At 41.3% G+C, this 25674-nt stretch overlaps 1 protein-coding gene across 3 annotated transcripts in view; it reads left to right on the top strand.

The window, feature by feature from the left end:
- The window catches only part of cntfr (ciliary neurotrophic factor receptor), a 189048-nt gene that overhangs the window by 150287 nt on the left and 13087 nt on the right, over positions 1-25674 (top strand). For all 3 annotated transcript variants that reach the window (XM_036525953.1, XM_036525951.1, XM_036525952.1), the window contains 3 exons: positions 12474-12591; positions 14214-14380; positions 16420-16583. In XM_036525953.1, coding sequence (XP_036381846.1) covers positions 12474-12591; positions 14214-14380; positions 16420-16583 — 449 coding nt within the window. The remainder of the gene's footprint in view (positions 1-12473; positions 12592-14213; positions 14381-16419; positions 16584-25674) is intronic.

Raw genomic sequence — 25674 nt, 5'->3', positions numbered from 1 at the left:
TATATATATATATATATATATATATATATCCGCACGGGTGTATGGTGGAGATAAAGTTCAAACTAAAACCGTAACTTTCCGTCTTCCACTCCGTATAGATCCGCCAATGGTAAACAGTTCAGCTGAAAACGTTGTCTCTGCCACCGTTGGTGCTGCAAAACGTTTGTCTATGCCCCTTCATAACTTCAATCTCGCCGCCGTTTGCAGACTGGTTTAGCTAAGCTCGCACACTGTTCAACACGATGAAAAAAAGGGAAAAATTACTTCCCTACGTATACTTGTATTGTAACCGTCTCGTTAAGACTCGCAGACTCCGGTTGTCTGGGAAAAAAAAGGTCCAGGGAAAAGATGTTTGGGCGCCACTTGTAACAGTTTGGGTCCGTGTTTCTTGGCTGAGGCAGCCCGAAGAAGACGCCAGTTAAAAACTCACAGCCACACTGGTACTGGGACTTCAAAAATGTTCGTTGTTTATTATTAAAATAAATCATTCCACCTTACCAAGCCCGGTTGTACGGCTATATATTTTGATCATACATGAACGAAAGAGAAGCCACACGAAACCAAAATGTTACCATTGAGGTGAAATAAAAAAGGGAAAAATAGCTCAGCCATACGCATTTGTTTGTAACACATGAGCTGCTCAACTAACTTAAGAGAAACTAAGGCGCTTTCTGTTATATTTCTAGCTAATGTATACGTGCAAACAATTTCACACACACATGGAGACACACAGACACGCATATGGCTGTTCACTCACTTTTTTTTACTACAGCTCAAGAACTCAACATGGTACATAACTCATCAATTTCGGGGCGCCACCTAGTGGTCGCCATCCAAGTAGAGCAACATTTATCTCAATACATAACATCTTCCGATGACGCTGCCTCTCTCGCACTTTGGCACACAGTATGTCTTAAAGGTACATTTCATAATTTTGACTGTTACAATAGGTATTCAGCTGCACGTGCATGTGCATACTCATGGGATCTGGGAAGTGATACTCATTCTAGTACTAGTGGAATCATGGAAGTAACAGCTTCTATCTGAATTTTCTATAATGTTACCTTTCCACATGTTTTTAAATAATTCTTGTGTGTAGTACAATATAATGCAGACTTTTTTTTAAAGTGCTGCTTATGAGATGCATGTGCAACATTATGCAAACGATAAACAGCTTCATTCCCCATGCCACAACATCCCAACAAATGCAGCTATTTGCGCTCAGCCTGTGTTTGGCCAGTATTATATTGGAGTAAGCTGAGAAAGACTAGGCCTAGTTAGGGTATAGGCGCACATAGAGCTACCAGTTATAAATATAGCTGTTTGTGCTTGTACAGACATGGAATTAAATCCTAGATCATTATTTACTTTAGACCTCACTGTATACCACTGTGTTTTGGACATTCAAATCTGTGTCATTTAAAATATATTTATGATGTTAAAAAAACACAAACCTACAGAGGCTTCAGTTTAATTTGTCATGCTTTGTGTGACAGAGTGACATCATTCTGTTGTGGTATTCATATTAAGCTATGGTAATGAAATGGTAGCGAGTTTTACGTTGTACAAAATGACCACTAGGCGGCATCTGTAAACACGTAGGATACCGTAACGTGATTTAGATGAAAGATAAGATAATGAAAGAAAACAACTGGACCTGATTCTTTCATTACTGCAAAATTTTGTTCACCTCAGAGAATTATGTTCATTAGATTAATACCACAATAGATTCACTCTTACAGTAGTTTATAGCTAGCCTATGTTTCCCAAAACCAACAAGCTCATTTTGGGAATCTCCTGCTGTGACTGTGCTGACTGTGCTGAGTTTCATGTTTAAGCTTGTATTTAAAGGCAAGACTTTTGTAGTGCAGATGCCAACCATCTTGAACGGCTCTTTTAGTAGGCCACTGTGGTTAGCTAGCTACCTCACAATTGTAAGTTTATTTTCTCTTTGTTTTCTCTTGCCAATGAATGTTTGTGCAGTTCTTGGTGTTATTTTTATTTTTTCAAACAATCCTAGGTAGCACACATTGATTGTACATGTAGTAATGGTTTAACTGTAAAAAGCCTGCTATCAAAGAAGTTTGTGCGCTATACGAAGGATCCAAGGACAACAACACCTGGGCTATTGTAAATAAAGACACATAGAGACTAAAAGGGCATAGGATACAGGAGTTTTGTGACAAGATTTGACAGTGTCAAAGAAAAGAAGAACAGATAGGTGGGAGAGTATACTTATTTATCATTTTTATTATTACTACTTTAGTAACTTTACATTTCCCCATTCCTTAGAATCATATACTTTGATGATGATAAACAGCTGTGTGCCTAGGTTGAATGAAGCAAGGTAACCTTTTTCCTGCCTCAAGTTTTCAGACGTTTTGAAAAAGATACCTATTTGCAATTAAAATATACATGCATGCGTTTGGAAAGAATTCTCTTTCATGAACATGCTTGTTCTGTCCTAACTGGTAAGGCTTCATGTAATGTCAAATTCCTTGTCATCTGACATGCGATCCTCCAGGGTAATAAAATTCCAGCCGTGTAAATTTTGACCACTTTATGTGGTCCCCCAGCTTTCTTTCCCATCCTGTCCACATTTTTGGCTGAACCAGCAGACCCATCATACACAGGCAGGGGCCCAGCACATACCTTCACTCACACACACACACACACACACACACACACACACACACACACACAAACAAACAAATGTCACCATTTCACTCTCCAGCTATGATCATTTATTTATTAATATTTATTCATTAATGTTCTGCCTTTCTGACAAAAGAGATGAGCGAAGTGGGACTCGTTGACGAAATAAACTACAGGGGAAGGAGAGAGAGGCAGTAAACTGAGAATCAGCCAAGCCACAGAACTTAGATCTTTTGGGTCTGATGCCCTTTTGCCCTTTTGTTTCTCCAGTACATGCCTTGCTGTCATTGGTCTTCTTCTGTGCATTACTGTCCAGTGAGTTACTTATGATGTCAAGCAGCCGAAAGCATCCCAAATGTAACCCCCATCCCACCACCAGATGTGTCTTGAAAATCTTACTCGAATTTGCTCCTGTCAAATAAGAACCAAACAAACAGAGACAAATGGTCTACATCACTACAAAGACATTAGTAAACTTAATAAACTCTTTAAGGACAGAGTTTATACAGTGAGCTGAAACAGAGACGCAATGAAAAAAGAACAAAGAAGGAAGAGAACGAAAGGAGATAGGCTGCACTGACATACAAAAGGGTATTTTTTTATATTGCTCGAGAACAGCAGTGGAATTCCCCATCCACTTTCTCATGCAACTGTGTGATTTAAGAGAAGACATTAGATACCACAATTTTCTACAGAGGCAAGCCAGTGAAATATAATTAAATGTGTCATTGGATTGCACCCTAAAACGAGAGCCAGTCAAAGTCTCTCTAAGTAGCTGATGAAGAGTACAGTGTAAAGATTGGACGATTAAATTACACAGAGGAATCCACGAGCCCTTTGAGTACCTGATTTGTCTTGTTTTGCTTCATGCACCGAATAAAGCCATGCCTTGTGTCAGATCTCCCCTCTGTGCCCCTAGGGTTCAGAGTGCAGTCCGTAGTCCCTGTCAAGAGAACTCGATCTCTGGGGCTCCAAACAAACCTAGACCTTCTGCCCCTGAGGAATCCAGGTCAGAGAACCCATCAAGGGGATTCCTACAGGAATGCAAATGACTGGTGGTCTCTCCAGACCCTTATATTACCCTCCGGAGTCAGTGGATGTAATGATGATTATGGGACAGCTTTCACCTGGTCTTTTAGTCTCTCGGCCAGAATGAGTAATTTTATAGCTCTTTGCACTATAAAGGCTAGAATGTAAAATTATAGCCTTTAGGTTATACACATGGTTTTCATGATCTTTGCTGAGTTTGCACCTCTAGGATTCGGTGATGGGGTGGGCGACAGATGTGCAAACATCTGTAAGATATACACTTAGTTAGGCCTCCCTCTCAACTTCCAGAGACGTGCAGTGGTGTGCTCTCCTAGTTAATGCACTCTTGTGCCTGTGGTTCAGGCAGGAGCCTGTGGAAGAGGTGGGGGCTCTGGCTGGATCCGGTCTCGCATGAGAGGGCCCTGACAGGTGATTAAGTGGATGCGGCCTTGACGTTTCTCAGAGGGCTGTGTGCCGGAGCCTCGGACGGCCTAGCCTTTTCCAGCTTGACCTACGGTGTCAATCTGCCCACACCTGCCACGGTAATGAGCTGCGGCTTACAACGACTGGACTGAACAGTTAGCGAGGCCTGAGGAGTCGAACATGCGGCCCCCGTCTCCCTCTAACGATGTTTCCTCATATCGGTAGAAACAGGGGTGCTCTATGTAACTGTTCATGGGAACAAAAGCAAACTGAAACTTTCTGTGGCCTTCTGATGGTAGACTTCATTCCAGCGCAATTTAAATTGTAAAGGAGCCATCCTAGCGATTACAAACGGCAGTTTTTTTGTCACTTATTAATTTTGTGCCTGTGTTGCATCTTGTTTGCTTTGTTGTCTCAAGGTGTAAAGGATGGGATTGACAGATTGAACTGATTGATGTTTGAGAGATGGATTATGATTTGTTGTGTGAATGGCGGGATCCATCTCGCAGCACCATCAGAAAATATCTGCATGAGTGAAGTTAATAAGGAACCTGAGGCAGAACTTGTTTGTTCTGTCCTCGGATCAGTTTGTCCTCTCTTAAAACTTCTGAGGGAGCAGGAGGAAGCAAAATATCAACAAAGTATGTGCACTCGTCATAAACTCCATGACTTATTGCTCAGCAGACTTATAGTTTTACACTAGCTCACTTTAACTAGGACAGCTATAACAGCTTATAACAACTGTGTCATTCCCAGGATTCAATCCTATAACTCAAGGCTCCAGAGTGCACCACTGTAATCTCTACACCACATGTTGCCCGATGTTTGCTCTTACTTACTTTGAAATGAGTTGTTTTCCTCATCCAAATGCACTTGTGACAGCCTCTGCACACTTTGTCACCTGTGGGTCTCAGCCTCTAAAAACGCAGATCGCTTCAGTGAGATCGTGTTCTCGCTAAATTTGTTTTATGTTCTATTTAGAAATGGCTTTTAGCCTCATGGCAGCCTGAGGCATGTCAATATAAGTGGTTTTTATATTAAATGGTCACTTTAAAAAGCAGAACTATTTGATGAAAAGAAGAGCACTTTATGCATAACCAGAGCTATTAATTTTTTTACTGTATGGTTTTATAGAGAGAGGGGTACATTTTCCTGATTTTTCTGAGCTGTTGAATGGATTGTAAACCCTGTGCAGTACATTACGCTGTGATTTATGGCTGCCTTACCGCAGCAGATTGGGATGTCTTTGCTCATAGGAAGCCAAGGAATCATTTATGGCCAGGGTTTGCTCATATTTTCCCCACATTCAGTCTTATTTGTGAAAATAAGCTACTTGGCGAAAAAACAAAAAACAAAAAAAAAGAAAATTTGGTACAAAACACTATATATTCAGCAAGGAAAATCAGTACTTTCCTTCCTTTTTTCCTTAAAAACAAAAAATCCAGAGGGAGGAGGAAAAGGGGAAGCTGTAACATTTTAATCAATGGCTGTCGGCCTGCTCTCGGAGGCATTTGGCCCACTTCGGCAGACCCGTTGTGAATCGATGATTTATTGGCACCTCCGCAGGACCATTTCATTTAGCCTGTCTGTGCCTCTGTGTCCCTCGCCTGCCCGCTTATGCTCCGGCGGGATGATCCAAAGCTGTATTTATTGGTCTCTTTTTACTGGATAACAGACCTTCCAATTAAAATCAAGAAGCATGCAACTGTATCTGCTGCAAGGACTTTATAAGTGGGGTGGGGGGTGGGGGGTCGTTGGGGCGAGTGAGTTTTGGGTGGAGCACTTCTCCATCATGAATCTTTTTTTTTGGAGAATCTGCCATGTGTTTTCATTTTAACAACTGCTCCTCCCACCTTTCCTCATCCTTTTGGAGGGAAGAAAATGCTGTCTACATTTCAGAAAATGTAATTCATGAAGGATATGAATAAAACGGCAATTATGCATGGATATATTAAATGTTAAATAATTAACAATTAAATGACATGTAAAATTGGTTCTGTGGATAAATAAATAAATAAATAAATAAATAAATAAATAAATAGATCTTTATTGTCCACTGGGGTGGAAATTTTCCTTTGGCTCCTTTTCCTTTGGCTTAGGATTGAAGAGGATTCTTTTCTAATGCCATCAATACTGTGCTGTTGGTAAAAGAGGACCTAGAAGAATAAATCAAAGAAGAATGACAACTCAATACATTTGCTGTTAAGTGGTTTGAACAACTCCTTTGAATCAATCTTCTGCTTGTAAATAAATCATTATAAATACAGCCATTCACAAGGGGATACGTTCTATACATATGAATGGGAAAATCAGTGAACACTTGATTTATAGACTTACATGTACAGGGGATTTGCTTCTAATGAAAAACTCCACATTTTCAGTGCAAAAAGTTAATATTTCAATACACAAGGGAACCACATGCATATTTATGTAAGAATGCAATAAAGGCCTCTAATATTTTAAATTCTGTGGACAATCAACCAGTTGCCTTTCACTAGACTTACATGTTAAGGTTATGATGACAATGAAAAACATAATAATGATAATCAAGTCAATGACAGTGACTGTTTTGCTTAAGACTTTTTAATGGTCATTAATAGCACTCTCACTGGCTCTTTTTAGGTATCACAACTGAAGGAATGCATTAATGGAATCATCCTTTTACTGCACGTTTTGTACATTGCAGAATCACAAGCACACTAACAATGATGTAGAGAGACCAATGACTGGCATGGTGCACTGTGGCCTGGGAACACCGAGTAAACCTGGTAACAGGGAGTGCTGCCTGATGTGGGTGTTTGAAACTGCAAATTGCAGATCACAAAATCCAGCAGCTAGCGTACAAGCTGACCTTTTGAAAGGACACAAAAAAAAAAGCACCAAAATATCCTCATGAGGGTCTCGATGAATTTCAGGTGCCTCTTTGTAGGTGACAGCCAGGTGACCCCTTGGTTTTTGCACCTACTGTCATGTAAAGCAATTCCTAAACTGAATGTGTTTCTTCACACTGGGTATGAGGTGTCTCCTGACCTGCATGGACTCTGCAGGTCACCGTCTTCTGTTCCCAGGAAATGCCCAGCTGAAGGCTTAGGCCGGGTTTGACTACAGAATTTTTCCTTGACAAATAAAAGTATTAAACATGCACTTGAGTTTAATTGTGAATCAAATTACTTACTTGACATGTTTTAACCAAATTAAGTACTTGCAACCAGTGAGATGTGCTTTTTACAGAAATGGTGGAAATGAACAACCACGCCTGTTGTATCAGATGCAGTTGAACAACAGCTGAGCTCTTTGGCTTGGATTCAATCCCAGCCATGTTGTAAGCTGATGATTGGGACCCTGCAGCAGTGGATAAACTTGGCTTCATATCATTAGGAATATGGGATGGTGTGGCAGCAGGGGTTGCTCATTTCACTGCTCTCAGGCACTCTGGGATTCATCCAGCACTTACCATTTGCTTGGATGATGTCAATAGAGTAGCACCAATCCTCCAGCGAGCTCCTACTCTGTTGTAGTGATCTGTGTGACTCTCAGTGTGAAAAAAAAACCATTGACTGCATGCAAGTGTGTTGCAGGATTGCCTCAAAAGCCCCTAGCAAGTGCTACTACTGTGTACAATTCATGATTCCAATTAGGGGTCGTGAGCCAATTAAAGCTATGCATCCATCTGAAAAAAGCTGCAAAAATTGCCCCAGCCTATGACGTCAGTCTGAACAGCGCACTCATTGAATGTGTTCTCAGTCACTGTGACGGAGTGCCGTCACCATGGTTGAGTATGCCCTCTGACTGCCATACCAACAAGCCTGGCTCTTTGGCGTCGCGGTCAAAGTCGCATGGTTGGTACCCCGTAGACCCAGGTTTGAGGCCAGGTGGGGTGACTGCTCTCGCCCTTCGCTACAAATGGTGTTAGCAGTGGGATGGCTTGCTGTGAGGCCATTGGAGGCGTGCTCAGTGTGTGAGCTGTATGAGGGACCCCCAGGTTAGGTTGACCCCGGTGTGAGGGACCCCAGAGATGGGTGAAGCAATAGTGAGTGAGGCACCCTGGGATGGGAGAAGTACAGCAGGGGAATGTGTGAGGGATGCCATGGCGCGTGAAGCGCATGGGTGTGCTTCCCGAAGGGGAGGGCAGTGTGACGGAGTGCCGTCACCATGGTTGAGTATGCCCTCTGACTTCCATACCAACAAACCTGGCTCTTTGGCGTCACGGTCAAAGTCGCATGGTTGGTACCCCGTAGACCCAGGTTTGAGGCCAGGTGGGGTGACTGCTCTCGCCCTTCGCTACAGTCACTCAGTGAAAAGCGAGTGCCTCACTCCCCCCTGTGTGTTTAGCCATGAGAGGAAAGAGGTCACTGGTTCAGTCCATCTTCTCATCCATCCTTTCATGTTATCTGTCATTTTGGCATTGCTGATGCCCCCTCAAAACAACGCCTTTAATGTCACGGGATGTTCAAAGTCTGAGATAAGGCAGCACATAACCTTGGAGTCAGTGACCAGAGAAAGATTATGCCATGTCTCATCTGAGGAGAATCGCTGTGCAATCCTGCCTGCTGCCTTTCTCTCTGGCTGTGCTGGCTGATGCTAACCTCTTGTATCTCTGGGGTAACAATGACTGATTTTAATAATCAGTTTACAGCAGGCAAATATCAGAACTGAGGAAGTGTATATTGCTGATGTGGTTGTTCTCGTTGCAGAGAACACATCTGCGAAAGCTCCTCTAAAATCTCACCACTATTCTAGTCACACAGTGTGGATCACAGCTAATTAGGCCTGGCCAAGCGTTCACGTAGCTGAGCCCTGATTGGCTAGGAGTTGGGTGCTGTGGCAAGCACCCACACCTTCCCATTCGGGGGCATACCAAATTAATCAAGAGCATTGCTGGTACAGCACAACTTCTACATGATCAGTACAGTCCCCCCCACCCCCTACCTCCATGGCTATGTGATATTTGTCGAATCCATAAGAGTCCGCACAAATGATTAAGTTGATTGGTTTGCAGCAAAACTACTGGTAATGGTTGCAAACTTGTCTCTCCTTCTGTGGCATCTGTTTGCTGTGGAATTCCACTGTGGGTACTGACTTTGCAGCAGACTTTGGTAGTAAAAATCTTCGCTGCATGTGGCATTGCAGTACAGATTGTTCACTGGCTACAGTACTTATGAGTTATGAAAGTGTTACTGTTAATGCTGTGTGTATATATATACGTTTGCATTATCTCCAGTACAGAAAGAATTTGCCACTGTCTGTGAACAGGGTACATAGATATTTTAAATGTTATGGATGGATGAAACTCAATGAAATGATCAGATTTAATGGCAAGGAATCAATGATTACTGCAGATTTTATACCTGACATGACAACCAAGCCAAAAAAAGCCAGAGTGGCACCGCTACTGTGGAATGCCTCAAGAGCTGTCATCTCAGTGCTGTACTTGTCTTTTTAATGACATCACTGTCATCTTTACTCAAAACCCTCCCTTTCCACCTCAGCTTATGTGTGGTGAGAATTTTAGTGCAATATGAGAGCTGTGCCTCTAACATGTAGGTGCTACATTTTGTTGGTTGAGGTCATGCATCCAACTTGTCACCAATAATTGTAATTATTATTCAGTCTCTCCAGACTATTATTCTGTCTTCAGAGACAGACACTTACATACATGCGATCGCACATCCCACCACTGAACCTAACCCCAGTGGAGGTAAAAAGGCTGCACACCATGCAATTTACCAGTACTGCAGCATTTTCTTGGTGTATGTGTTACAGAAGCTTGAAGCTTGCAGTCCTTTATGAATTTATAACAAGCGATAGACATGGCAAGACTAAGGTAATTTAATATGACTGCTGTGGGTCCAAACATTTTACACATTGCAGCCAAAAGTCCATTGCCTCAATGGCGGTACTTTTCTAAGTACAGCATATCATGTGTCTGGAAAAGGTTCGAAAAATCATCTTACATACATTAGAAATTTATTTTAAAAATTGCTGTATACCTGGTTTGTTAGCCATGTTGTGACTAATGTTTCCTCCTGAGAAACCTTGAAACACACCGTGACAATGGTGTTATACTTGTGATGACACTTTTATGGTAGATAGCTGTATGTTTATTACCTCCTGTCAGTTGCATCCTAAAAGGATGAAAAAATTAAATCCTGGGAAAGTGTTTGTTGGGTCATACCAGTCATGTATAAATTGGCTTTGCAAGGAAAGCCATTGGCTTGCTGTCTGTTTGAGATGTCCAACTGAGGGGTTCATTTGGGGGTTTGTAACGGGTTTTCTTGGGGTTAATTTTTAAATGCCTTTTTTCTGCAAAAAACTCTTAAGATAACATTACCCATACATGTCAAAGATAATTGTTTGACAAGCAGCTAACAATCTTTTTCAGAGCCTAGGTATCCTTTGGAAACCAGAGAGGGCGCTTGTAGCCTCTGTTTTCTCTAAAATACTTTGAGACCTGTTTCGCCTCTTCACTTGGCCTGGCTTCATTTATTATTTATTTATCTTTGCCAAATCACTCATTTGCAATATAGAGCAGGGGAAAAAGAAGAAGATAAATAAAAGATAAAAGAACCACAGCGCCTCTCCCTTTCTGTTGCAGCGAAGATATTTGCCTTCAAGAAGATAAAGGGGACAATGTGACGGTTGCTAGGCTGCCAACAGTTGTGGAAAAGTAATCCTTGTTTTGTTTAGGGCTTTGTCCTTACAGAGCATTTTCTTTGAGGCATTCCTCATGTTGGCGTTCCTGCGTTGTCGGCCGGTTCCGGTGTACATTATACAGTACCGCGCGGCCTTGAATTGGCAAGCTGTCTGCGTACTCAGTTGGCCCAGCGCGAGGAAGGCCTCCCGGTGTCCTGGCTCTATAGCAGAACGCGGCTCCTGCGGGGACTCAGACGCGGGCGCAGAGAGAGAACTTGGAGAAGGAATGTCGGGGTCACGCACTCTGTACAATCAGAAGCTGTGCCTTTGGGGTATCAGGGTTTCCCAGACACTAATCCTCTTCTCCCCCCCGCTCTCCTCGCCCCTCCCTCCCTCTCCCCTTCCCTTGCTCGGCTTCTTTTTTCACAGAGAATAGAGGGATGACAGGATGTGTGGACCAAAAACCATTGCTTCACCATTAAGAATTCAATCATTGGAAACAATGAAAAAGAGGGACCCTTCCCCAATTAATGGAATAAAATAGACTGAATAAACAAGAATACCCTCTTAACTAAACATTCTTCAAAGAACCAAAAAATTAATGTGAGAGAAATGCTCTTTTCACTATTCTAATGGCATGCCTTAAGCCCCTGTATATATATATGTTTACGTATTATGTATTCATTACAAATTCCATAATAGAGCAAACGTAACAGGATTTATATGAATTATAGTTCATCTTTTCATTGTGCAGTTACAATGGATTACGAGAGATTATGAATGAATCGGACTGACTGATGTTGAGACGTGATTTAATACTGCTAGACAGTTCAGGAAGACTTCCCTAAACCAAGAAGCCACAGAATTTTGGGGTGGCCAGACATTAACACTGATGCGCGTTTGATTGATAATGACTCACTCTGACAGGAACCGGACCTAAGAAATATAACTGACCGTGTCATGAAACAGGGTCATGAGTTGTCGGCGGGGATGGGAGTGGGGGTTGGGGCAGTGCAGGGGATCAGTCAGGTTGGGGGGGGGGGGGGGGGTTTGGGGGTATTCAGCAATGAATGAGGAGAGGAACATTTAGACCATCAATCAAACACACACACACACACACACAAGCCACCTCTTTCTTTCGATTCTCCCTACTGTAGCTGCTGAATTTGAAGGCAGGCCCTTGAATCTGAAGCTGGAGAAGAAGGTGATGATGGCTTAGTAAACTATTCAACAACTCTGAAGAGAAGGACAGGAGATGTCGGTCAAGCTTGTGAACGCCTTTGTTTCTGGAGTTGTCAGTTTATCTGGCGTACCCGTGGAAACAACACGGCAACATTCGGGAAACGTTATGGCTAAGCTGCCTTGCATTTCACACCACATTAAGCAGGTGATAGCGTCGGTCACCTGGGTAACTGGTCCAAGTCATCAGTCTCAATTTAGGCAGCAACGTGCATGGTTTAGAGGCAGTGTAAAAAAAGCAGGCTGCTTTGGGCAGACGGCTAGGACCGTTATTACATCTCCTCAGAGCAAACCCCCCACCCTCCGCACGGCGCTCTGTGCTTGGAGCCTGTTAGGGATGTGATTACCAAGGGGGGGACTTCTGAAGTACAGCTTTTCCGAGCTCAGCCCTGATCAACAAGCACAAATCCATTTTTTTCCCTGCCCTCTCACCCTCTGCCCTTTTCCATTTTTAACAGCAGTCTCCCACTTTTTCTCTCCTGTCCTCCCCCTAGCCCCTCCGAAGGAACCTCAGATAGCGTGCCGATCGAACACATACCCCAAGGGATTCTACTGCAGCTGGCATCTCCAGGAGCTCACCTATATCCCCACCGACTTTGACGTCCGTGTCAGGTGAGACTGTTTTTTTTTCCCCTCTGAAATGATTATGTGTTTGCTCCTTAGGGAACAGGGTGAGGGAATATGGAGCTAGGCAGCTTTGAGGGCTGGTACCACTGTCTTCTATAGCCAAATCTACCCCCATTTGCATTTAAATAGGGAAAGATGCACTCCAGCACCAGAGGAGTCGATAAGGATGCTGAGTTGGCCCTTTGTGAGCGAAGGCTCATGGCGTAGCAGCCTTACTCACCGCCTCTGCCTCTGTCGAGCCACAGAGGCTGATTTTTCATCAAAGCACCCAGCTTCACACATCCAGCCCAAACACTCATGTGCAAGTAACCATTCTTAGCAGCTTACAAGCCAACCAAAATGAAAAGGACCATTTTGTTTGTGTAACATGTTATTTCGGTTTAAAATTTAATTTTCCCAAATTGCATGTCTGTTTGTATGTGTGTGTTGTTCAATTGTTCGTCCAGTGCTGCGGGATTTTCTCAACATGATACATTTCCTGATCTTGATTACAGAATTGTGGCACAATTCCATAGTAATTAGCATAGTAATTAACTATGATATGGTGCCTCATTGAAAATCAGTCTCCTTCATAATACTGAAAACTCTGTCTGTTGACACTCACTTTGTCTGCTTGGCAGTGGAATGGAAAATGCAGCAAAGAGTGCTGTCAGACAGTCTGTGACACCGCAGTGAGACATCACAGAAAGTTGTGATCAGTAAGAATCTGAATATGAAAGGAATGGTTTTTGGAGAGGAGAGGAGAGGGGAGAAGTATTTTTTTCCCAGGGGGGAGAGCAGCAGGGAACACCAGAAGCACTCAGTTCAATGGGGTTCTCCGTCCTCAACCCAGACAGTAACCCCAGAGCCAGCCCAGAACATGGCAGGACCTTGTGGAAGCGGTGTGAAGAGATTCAACATGCCCCCACCTTAACTCTTAAGTTGATTTGTTGATGGATTTGCAGCACTAACCCCCCTGTGATATTTACATTCCTTTAAAAAAAGAGATATGAAAGCATCCTAATATAAAAGTGTCGTTCAGATGAAATGGGTGAAGAGTTTGAAGAGATTGGTATTTTCCTCAACCTCTGTCAAACCTCTTTAAAGAGCACAGCCCAAACTCCCTGGCCCTGGAGAGGACAGAAATTCCAGAAAGTTATACACCTGACCTTTAGGATTCAGCACTCCAGCACAGAGAACAAACTGTCTGGAGAGACACCTGCATTAAATTCTGATGCTGGCACAGTGTGCAGCCAGCACGCTGGAGGAACACACAAGCGGTGGCTCTGCGCTTCCGTCACACAGACTGAAATCACTGGTAGCTGTTATTAAGGAAAATATGCCCTATCAAGCTTTCCCAAGAGACTAATTTTCTTCTCTCTCCCTCTTACCTGACCATCTCTCTCTCTTTCTCTCCGTCTCTCTCTCTCTCTTCTCTTGCTGTCACTCATCATCCACTCTCCTCTTAAAAGAAAACACCACACAGATCTGTTTGAAATTATTATTTTTTTGTTTGCCTGAAAAATGTGCCAATAAAGATGAAATTTCAAATTCTCTTCCCCTCTCTCTCTCTCTCTCTCTCACACTCCCTTTAACTCTCATACACATATGCTGTCTTTCTCTCTCAGACATAATGAGAAATCCCTGGAGGTCCAGCGGGATGCAGTACACAAGAACCGGTGTCACGTGAAGTTCCCCGAACTTTTCTCCACCTTCAAGTACAGGGTGACCGTCACAGCAGTGAACGCACTGGGAAAGGCATCTAATGTCATCTCCTTTGATGATTTCAACATAGGTAACTTCACACTCTTTAATGTTTACAGATTATTTCATGTTCCTATTGTGTTTCCTCCAGGAACAAGGTTAATTCTCTCCAGCATCTGCTTAGGTGAACATTCAGTGCACATATCCATATTCACATACCGGCAAATTGCTAAACCAAATCTATTATTTCTACCCTGCATAATCTGCTCTGGGTTGCAAAGGACTCTGTTGGGACTGTATATTTGGCAGCGAGACCCAGCTCAGCACCAAATCCCCCATAGTACTTGTCTGGGTCTGGGCCAAGCTTTAATGTCTTACAAACCTCCGCTGATTGATTGGTGAAATTTAAATCTCACCTTCACTTGGGCCCAACTAATGAGTTTGGGACATGCTTTGTAAATGAAGCTGGAGTAACCACAAAAAAGGGGTCACTGAATAATGAGAGCGCAGGATCACCACACCCACCAGGACAATATTGATGCCATTAACAACAGTGACCATAAAAGCAGCGCAAACTGTGACTGACTCCAGGATAATCCAGGTACCAAGCTTCAACTGGGCAGCCAAGGTGCATGGCAATGGGAATACAGAATTGGCAAATTAAACCTGGTGGGATATCATGGCAATGTAGCCATTCAAGAGTTTGACAGGGAGACATCTGGAAAGCATAACAACCGCCACTTATCATAGATTACACCAACAGACCATTTCCTAATAAGATGAAGCCTCTGTTCTCCTGTATAGCCCCACCAACAAAACAGTACGGTTCACAGCATCTAAGTAATGCCTTGACACTGTGAACAAGTCAGAAAATGTTGGTGTTGAGCATTTGCTTCCATGAAAGGCAAGTCTGGCACATTATTAAAATACACATGCAAGCTCCGAGACGAGGTCTCTTGGAGGCTCCAGAGCTTTCCTTGAAAAAGAACAAGCTGATCTTTTTCAAAAAAGATTAACACTTCGCTTTTTCGCTTAACACATTTCTTTGTAAAAGAGTCTTCATGCCTTTCAGTGTGAATCACATTCTGTAGACTGTAGGCATCTCTACCTTCATTTGGTGTGAAGATTGGGGGCATTAGGTAGGGAGGGTACAGACACTGCAACAGTGACATATGTATATATACACACACTATATGGACAAAAGTATTTGGCCACACTTGTTTTTCAGGGTTTGAGCTAGGCCCCTTATCTCCAGTGAAGGGCAATCTTAATGCTTCAGCATACCAAGACATTTTGGACAATGCTATGCTTCCAACTTTGTGGCAACAGTTTGGGGAAGGCCCTTTTCTATTCCAACATGACTGCCCCAGTGCACAAAGCGAGGACTATAAAGGCATGGTTTGATGAGTTTGGTGTGGAAGAACTTGACTGGCCCGCACAGAGCCCTGACCTCAACCCCATCGAGCACCTTTGGGATGAACTGGAACGGAGATTGCGAGCCAGGCCTTGTCGTCCAACATCAGTACCTGACCTCATAAATGCTCTACAGAATGAATGGGTACAAATTCCCACAGAAACACTCCAAAATCTTGTGGAAAGCCTTCCAAGAAGAGTGGAAGCTGTTATAGCTGCAAAAGGGGGACCAACTCCATATTAAAGTATATGTCTAAATACTTTTGTCCATATATATATATATATATCCATAGATCCATGGATATATATATCAATCCATCGTTTCAATGTCTTTCCAATCCACTGGTGACCTGAGAATATGAGAATAGCAACCCTGTGTCCTGAGTCATCACAGTGTGCATATGCTATTCTGGAGAAGTGTGCCTGCATTAATTTAGGTTACTAGTACAGCACCTTGTTCACAGAAACTTACTTGTCTAATTCGACCTTTGTGGTGTTTACATAATTCACCCATCTGATTTCAACAGTTTGGCAAGCCCAAAGTCTTTGCTTGCATATTCATCGATCTTTGTACCTATTAACATACCATTACATATGTTTCTCTTTTTGTGTATTGACATATGCATATTATTTCTGTGTTCTCCTGCTCATTCTCTGATACTGCAGATTAGGTGTATGTGCAATATGTTACCCCACCCTCCTCTCTTATCCTTTCAGTGAAACCTGACCCCCCTGAGAAGGTAGTGGCGACTCCCATCCCAAACAATGTACGCCGTCTGGAGGTGACCTGGAACAGTCCATCCACATGGCCCGATGTTGAGAACTTCCCCCTTAAGTACTTCCTGCGCTACAGACCAATGATCCGTGACCAGTGGCAACATGTGAGTCCAGCTCTCTCTCTCTCTCTCTGATTTCCATAAATCAATAGTCGATTACTTCTCTGAGATGAAGCTAGATAGACAGTGTAACATGAATTTTTTCCCATTAAGGGATAGGTCATATTTGTTTCTGTAACACTTCACCATTTTTTCCTAGTATAACTGTCGCACAAGGTGGCCCTTATCAGTCTTTATGTGCTTCAACATCACGCCTCCTCTTTTGTACAGACTGTCCCTACAGGCATTTTACATTTTTTATGTTTTAGTCCTCAGGATAATAGCAAATTGTGATTCAGATTTGTTTCATTCAAAGTCCTTATTGTCTGAAATGTCTTTTTTGTCCCTTGATCAATAACTCCTCTCTCTCATTTGAAACAGGTTTGTCCCTCATTTGCCATATGTCTTTATACCCTCTTTTCATTTGTTTGGTTACAAGATAAATTGGGATATTTCCAGAGGGTTAGGTTTGCAGTGCCAATTCTGACAAATTAGCGCCAGTGAGGGAAGAAAACGGAGCGATCGATTCTCCATGAACCCCGCCAAGCAGAGGCAGCTAGTTTGAGAGTTCCTGGAGTGACGGCAGGTTTGCATGCCAGGCTTTGGTGAGGACTTTGTGTGAATGCAGGAGGCAGGTGCTGGTCTCATTAGCTGGAACAGACAGGTTCTGTTTTGCCCAACTGCTTTCATGCCATCAGTGGAAAGTCAGAAGCAAGTTTTGGAAGTGGCATATAATTGATTTTCCTTTCCACAACAGCAGATACCCTCTCGCTTCTCTAGGTCACCAAGTGTATTTACATTCTCCTTCACAGGAGGGGCGTTCTCCTGTGCTTCATAGAGATAGATGAGGAGCTATAGCGGAACTTTTTTTCTTGTTCTTTAATCTTGGATTGATATGGCCAGGCCAATTAAGGGGAGTCACGCTTCGCCAACGTGTTTAAATTATTTTACAGTAAATGGCAGAAGCACTGAGCTGAACTCTGGGGCCTAATGGCTTGAAAAGCCATCCCTCTGTGTGGGTGTATGCGCCTATTAGAAAGGAAAGGGAAAAAAATCCGCTGGGTACAGCTGAACTCCACATATAACAGGGGTCACGTGTGGAATCGGCCCTGTGCAGACAGGGTCTAAGAATTTCAGTGTCAAATAAAAGAATGTTGTTTTTCACCGCAGCAATTTGCACACCAAAAGCCTGATGTGGGGGCCCGGCGCTATACTTACATTGGACTGGATACCAGTGTGAGAAAGGGGACACTGTCCTTTCGCTTATGTAATCTCTGAAGAATGTAAAATCTCCCCTTCCCTCTTTCACTCCATTTCCATCCCCCCTCAATGTATGGCTAAATCCATCACAACAGCCGTTTCACAAAAGCAAAAATACATCCAGATGATATCATACAAAGAGAGCCAAACCTCAAAGCTAGAAACTTCAAGTCCTTCACACCCCTGATATAAAGAGAATGAGTATATAATCAGAACTATGCTCTTTCAAGATTTTTTTTTGTTTTATTGTGTTTTTTTTCTTTTTTTTTTAAGCAAGAATTACAGTATGACAATTTGTTTTGCAATTCAGTCAAACAAATATAAAAGAGCTGTCCATTGTATTCTTTCTCTTAAGATACTGAGCTATTAAGATATAAGTTCTTGAACAGCAAGCACAGTGGTGAGCAGACATTATTATTTCAATTGTAGTCTAAGACCATATTACCACTGTAACAGTGCAAAATATAACTACCTACAAGTCTGTGCAATTGTACAAGTGCATCAGATCAATCTGGCTACAACAACAGAACACAAAGCACATCAAAGAATTCCTTTTTCAGTGTAATTACAACTAGATAGCTGCAGGTTGTCATGTTGGTGCTCTCTGACAGTCCCACTTTCTGCCAGTGGGAGAAACGCATCAAAGCTTTTCCTCTGTATGTATCTCCTGTTCTTTAAAGCAATCTGTTCACTCCAACAATATTCATGATTGCAAAATGTATATGTTTCATTTCTGAGTCTGGGCTTTTTGATACCTATTTCTCCTGTATTTTAAAAATTATGAACCGGACCTTAATTACAATAGTATTTTCTTGGGAGCAATGATTTGTGGGGTTCAGCAGAAACTCATCTTGAGCTTAATTTGAAAAAATGGCAAAAATTATATAGACACAATAGCATAAAAGTCATTCAGACAGTTTTAGCCTCAGTTCAATTTAACAGCCAAAAGTAAATGATTTTGATGGGAGACAATTGAGGTGGCACAAGCAAAGACCCCAGAACCTATGTGGTTATCATTTTGCTTAACTGCAAAGTACAAAAATTGCTGCCGCTGTTCTAAAAGCTATTGTGTGCATGATCTGAGTCTACATTACATTTTATTTCTCTATACAGTATTACATTCACGGCATCATCATAAAAATAGCAGTCATTTGTGCTTGTTTAATTCTCTGTGTTTGAGACTACAGTTCATTGTTAAATGAGATGATCATCATCTTAAAGTGTGCCACTTGAAACTTCCTCAGGATAGTTAAATGTACAAATATATAAATATTGTACAAATACATCCATTCCATCATTCCATTCTTTCTCAATGTAGTGGAAAATGATGCGGTTCCACTTTTTCCCCAGTTTGTAAGGACACACACAAGGTGGCGAGATGGGGGAAAAATGGGCTTAAACAAATACGGCTTAAAACTTACTGAATCCTGGGCCAGTATTTAGGCTTTCAGCTGCTATTCTCAGTGTGAATATATCAGTTTGCTAAAATGGGGCAAGTTGCCGGGGGGGGGGTCAAAGCTGCAGAGTGACATCAAATCTGAAAATATATTTCTTGGTTAATGCAGTCTCAAATCTGCAGACCAATCTGATTCCAGTTCTAATTTTTAAAGTAATAATATGTTGCATAGTGACAGCTCTAGGGTCTGTAGGAACAGCGTTTTATCTGTCGGTAAATATTGTACAATATTCCCATGTTAAAGTCATACTTTTTTATGAATTCACAACAGATGTAGAGAATGATGGGTTGTCTTTTTTCAGTTGAATTGTTTTTTCAGTCATGGGATTATGGAAAACTCTTATGAGCCTAGCTCCATGAAACTTATAATGTGAAATTCTTTGCTGTCTTCTGTGGTGACAGATGATGCACCATTGATTATAAAATCTCTCTCATATGCCTAAAGGGAGATTATGTGATCTTTGAACTTTGTCCAATTAAAAGAAAAACTTGGGCACTACTTGAACTTATTATGTAACTAAACTAGCTTACCTAATTACCCAACTTGTTAACCAACCTGTACTCCTGTTATAACATAAACATAAAGTAAACCAAGAAGATGATGTATTTATAAATAAACATTGATGGGTTTACTCTCTGTCAAACTACAGTAAACTACTGACAGGCAGTTACCAGGCCATGTTTTTTAATGGATATCAGAAGAAAAAAAGAAAAAATCTTTTTAAAAAACTGTCATGGTGATTTTTAAGTGTTCAAATTGTTCAAATTGTGACTGGATAGATGAAAAGAAGAATTTCAATCTTATTATGTCATGTATTAAGTACAGGTACCGGTACAGGTACCAAGAATATCGTCACAACTTCAACTCTTTGTCAAGACCAAATAATGACACATTGCAGTTTAAACATATACTGCATTTGATCTATATTTTTAACTTGCACAGGTATATTACATTAACACTATTATGGGGTGACGAGTTCACTGCACATTCTGTGGTGGACAATGACTTCACTCAGCTGCACAAAGCCTGGGTTTGGGGTTTTCTTTAACTATCACGGTAAATTAAATGAATTGCGTGTCATTCAAATACCCCTAACCATAGTGACAAACAATGCTTACCTCTGGCACTTTGTGGGACCCACTCATTCCGTAGTATTTTTTTAATCACATCCCCTGATGTAAAGTACTTACCATGATAAAGGATACAGCCACAATGTAGATACAGTAAATCTATATATACCTATATATATACACACACACACGCTACCCCTATATATATATATATATATATATATATATATATATATATATATATATATATATATGTTAACTGTGTTCCACTGAAGATGTGAGAAAATATAAATATATTAAAAACTTAAAAGCACCCTATCTTTTTAGTTTGGAGTCTCTTAATTCCCTGGGTTGTATAAATTATTTATTTATTGAGATGCTATTCAGATATCATACATATTTCATAGCCCCTCATAAAGGATTAATAGCTTTGAAAGGCAAAGCACTCAAAAGATCCAGATGACAGAGAAGTTTATGTTACTAATAGGATTATGCAGCCTCGGATGGCCGTTTGTCCGCCACTGTGGACTAGCGCGCAGTTGTTCAGAGATCAAGCAGATTTATATTACCTAAGAAGAACCATTATAGTCAAGGCTGTAGTCGAGCATAAATGCAGCATAAAGGCTGCTTATGCCCGTCTTTTTTTGCATAAGAGTTTATTCATTTAATTTCCTGTTTAGAGTCATTGATCATAGTGCCTTATAGTGTGTTTCTAATCATGCAGCTACACTGATTGGTGAGAGGAAGGATGCACTCAGTGCTCATGTATATATGTATAATGTCTATCGACTCAAAGCATTTTGGCACAACCCTACCCTATCTAGGCAGACTGTCTGTCCCCATGACTGAGCTAGGAAGCAGACATCCCCCAGCTATAAATAGCAGCCAGGCATGGGCTTCATAGATAGCAGTATCATACATACACAAACATGTTATATATCCAGATTGTTTGTCATGTATTATTTTCACATGTTGCAGAAAATTCAACTGGTGTCTCTCTCATGGAGTCATTTTCAAAACATACTGCTCACATTACTACATAAGTTCATACATTTATTTTGACCTTTCCCCAAGAAAGACAATGGCCTGCCATTTTGAGAGATTTTGCAACACATATGTTCAATACAACACTTCTGTTGCTTTTTATACACTGGATTTGTGACAGTAGTCACACTAGAGCTGCCTATCAGGAGCTGATATATAGCTCATCACTGATGTGATTGATTGAATCTTTGAGGTTGCAAACCTGACACCATAGCCAATTGGATGAAGGGCTTGCAAGTAATCAGCTATCTTTGATAGAATAGTGCAGACTATTATAGAAACCTGGGATGGTCTGTTTTTAAGTGGTATCATTTCCAAAATGCCATTCAGATGAAACTCAGGATTCCAATCCCTCTTTGAAAAAAACTGCCAACAACAAAAGACATGACATGTACCTCATATCGACACAGAACATGTATCTTTTGCGTGTGCTCACAAAATATAATACTCTTACATGTGGTATGATACAGATAGATAACTAGATAGATAATATAGATTCATAATTTCTCAGATAACCAGATAACTTTGTTCTGACTGGAGTATTTTTTGTGCCTGTTAACAATTGAATACAAAAGGCATCTTGACACAAGATTGCAATAAATGTTCTCGGTAGCCTGCAGAGCACCAACATGGCATGCTAATGTCCCATTACAATCTGCTTAAAGAGGAAATGAAACACTTCTACACAGGCTTGATTCAGTGCACTGCTTTCTACTGCATTACAGGTCATTGATTGGGAAAACTCCCTGAGATATTATTTTTCATTTTGAAACTGCCTTCAAAAGACAAATAGCTAGATTCATGTAAGAATTAATATTGGCAGTTCAGATACCGGGAGATAGTATGTACTGAGCGAACTAAAATCTGATGCATCAAAATGATAGCTTTTAAAATGAATACTCTAAGTCAGTACACACTTTATTTTGTTTTGCAGTGAACCTCTTTTGAGTGTTTACAACCTTTAAATGATTTAAGTTGGACATATTTTTATATTAGAGATTTTTTTGTCTCACCCACCTTCACAGTATGGCTCTAACAGTCAGTGGCTTCTGCTGTCTATTTTTTTTATTAGTGTACTACTATTTACAGTGATGTCTTTTACAGACATGAAATCAGGGTGATTGTGTTAATTTTGCAACTCTTTCTTAGGGCTTTATAATGGAGCCATCAAAACACTTGAGATCAGTTATGTCTGGTTCTTATTTTAAGTAATCTGCATAGGTCTTGTGAACCTGCGCAACCAGCTGGAAACCGCCTTTGTTTCCTGGGACTGCAACATATGAAGACCTAGGTCTTTCATAACAACAGACAATGATATTCTGTAAGCACTCTTCTGTTTCATTGCTCACAGTGAAGACCTTAAACTTGGAAATTGATCACATTGAAACTCCTCCTGAAATTCCCCCTTCTGTGTTATGGTTTTTTTTTTTATAGTAATTGAGGCTATTGATACTGTTATTCATTGTAATTGCTCTATGTTTACTTTCCACAGTCTAACAATGAAATGATGGTTTTGTTGTTGACCAGTTCTTCAGTTAAGGGCAGGAGATGTTATGAACAAGCAATGTAAATTGTTCCTCTTGAGTGAATCTTAATGTAATGGGTTGTTTTTTTACTCCAATTCATTGTTACAGGTGTTATATATCATCACATTGATAACATTGTAAATCAGCAACATATTGGTGATTATGCAAGCTAGCTATAGTAATTATAGTGTGAGAATATTGATTAGGTGATAGAAATTGTGATGGTAACTGTGGTAGGTACCTCACCCAGCAAATATGTTTGGTGTTTCAAGTTTTCCAGGTGTTTTGTTACCCATGGGGACTCAAAAATTTTACCTTTTAATTTTTAAAGATTTAATCACCAGTATACCTGACCCCAAGTGGTTGTTCATGATCTCTGAAAACATTGAAACATGCAAGGACATTGACACTGGAAAAGTGATTAGCTTGCTGGTGATTGCCATACCTCTGATGAAATTAGTTTTACATACCTGTATGTTTTGCTTTAGTGCACAGTAAAAGATGTGCACCTCTTCAGAAACAGGGGAGTCTGTCTTTGATGATTAAGAGCAAAATGGAATAGCAGAATATTGCAATTCACTTCCCTCTGTGGATGTGTGTAGGAACCAGTTTTGCTAGTGGCGTGCCAGCAACACATTCATGTGTCTGTGGTTTATTAAAATGAAAAGGCAGCTCTGGCCCCCTATGATAGGGCCAGCCTCCATAGCCTCAGCGTCGGAATGCAGCAGGAGCAGTGATAAATCAAACAGAAGGGATCTCAGAGTGAGGAAACTACTTCCCCGCAGAGCTGGGGAAAAATGAAAAACAACAATTTGACGTTACAAGAAATATGCAGCTGATTGTTCTCTGGTTTTCTACTGTTATGAATTTTAAAGCATCCTTTGCGCATGGAAACGGAAATTCGCTGAAGCGTTGAAAGTATTGAATTTTTGCTTTTCTCCGAGTATGCCTTGGTTAGCTCTGAAGATCCTAAAATGATCACCTCTGAAATTGACAGTGTGCCTCAGATGTACTGAGATCGTTAAATATAGATATGTTTGAGCGGTGTGGGCGTGTGATTTGGAGCTGAAGTTCTCATGTGGGTAATCCATTTTTTTAACCTTTGCTTTTGTGGATGGTCAGCAGTCCTTTGTGCAATAGTATTACTGAACAAAGTCTGACATTCTCCAGGTAGACTAACAGGAGAACTCTAGGATGTTGCCATATTCTATCCCAGCCTAGCAAATACCTCTGTTAATTGAAAGCCTTGGACTTATTTGGACGCGTTGTGGCAAAACACCGCATGGCCATGTCAGTTGAGGGGTTGAGTTAGGCATGGATCTAGACACTCATGACACCCTTGCATGTGATATGCCCCTAGGCTCAAGCCTGCGGCTAAGCCCCATCATGTCTCTATTTCTAATCAGCTTATTGATTGTCTGGGAGCACAATCCCTGTAAGTTTTTCCCTCAGCGGAAACGCACTTCAGAGCTTTTCATATGTTTTTTTTTTTGTTTTTTTTTTGGATTCCAAAGGCCATGTCCACCACTCTGGCTTCCTGTGTTTCACATGGCATGTTTCCATTGCGTGTGAGAGGTTGTGTCTACCAGCTGAAGGCAGGTCTGAGTGTGTATGAATGTGTGCTTGTTATGGTGCAGTTGGATCATAAAGAAGTAATGCAAATTTGGTTATAGATAAGGGAGGGGAAGGGCATGAACATGGTGGGTGTAACTTTGGGGCCATTGGGGGTCATTGGGGCAGGTGCTTTTCCAGCATGCACATTTACCTTCGGCAGTGTGAGTGGCAGGCCAGAGCTTTCTGTAAAAAAGTAACATTAATAAAGGCAAACTACATTCTTGAGATGTAAAATGGTCTAGCAACTCTTGCTGTAAATATATATATATTAAAACTAGATGTTCGTATCATTATTGGTCATAGTTACCTGATAATTCACTGAAAATTGAAGAATAGTGTAACCTCTTATTTAACCTTATCAGTTTAAGTAAGGGAATGGGTAGGGAGATGAATACCTGAGTTAAGTGGACGCTTACTTGACTACAAGAAATGGATGCATACATAAGGAAGATATATAATTATGGTGGCTCACAAGATGTGGAGATTATATTCTGAATGAGCTTTTCTAATAAGACTTTTTTGATTATAGGTGAAAATATGCAGTCCATTCTTATTATGGATAAAATATAAGGTGAGAAGCGCTGTTGGGACTGTCCTCACCCCCGAATATTTTACTCCTTGAGAGGATTACAGCACGTTCCCTTAAGGTGTGGAGGAGTAGTGTCGCTGCCCTCTAGTGTTGAGAGTGACAGTCGAAAGGGCAGCAGCAGAGTTCCTCTCCCATATAGCTGGAAGCGCAGCTGCAGCCAGTCTGGAGATGTGGGTAGCATTCGGAAAATCACAGCATGCGTCAACTAATCAGCAAGCAGTGAGAGACCAGGCTCTGGCTTCTGGAAAATTCGTCTCCCAATGTTTGGATCCAGCTACTGGGCCAGATTGCCAGGCAGAGGATGCCCTTCAAATGCAACTGTGCAGGAAGAGTGCTTATTTTCACATGGTATCATTTCTGAAATGGGGCTACTGAACATCTTTAATTGTTTGTTATTTGTCTTACGCTAGAAGTCTGAGCTGCATATAATGATTATTTTTTTTTAGAGATGGCAAACCAAGCACTGTAGTTTCATTTTTCCAACCCATTTTGATGTTGTTATTTGGAAGTAATACCACAGCCCTATAGCAGAAAGGC

This window comes from Megalops cyprinoides, chromosome 4, assembly GCF_013368585.1.
Source record: "Megalops cyprinoides isolate fMegCyp1 chromosome 4, fMegCyp1.pri, whole genome shotgun sequence".
In the NCBI taxonomy this organism is placed as follows: domain Eukaryota; kingdom Metazoa; phylum Chordata; class Actinopteri; order Elopiformes; family Megalopidae; genus Megalops; species Megalops cyprinoides.
The sequence above is the reverse complement of the archived record's forward strand: the minus strand, read 5'-3'. Positions and strand labels throughout refer to the sequence as shown.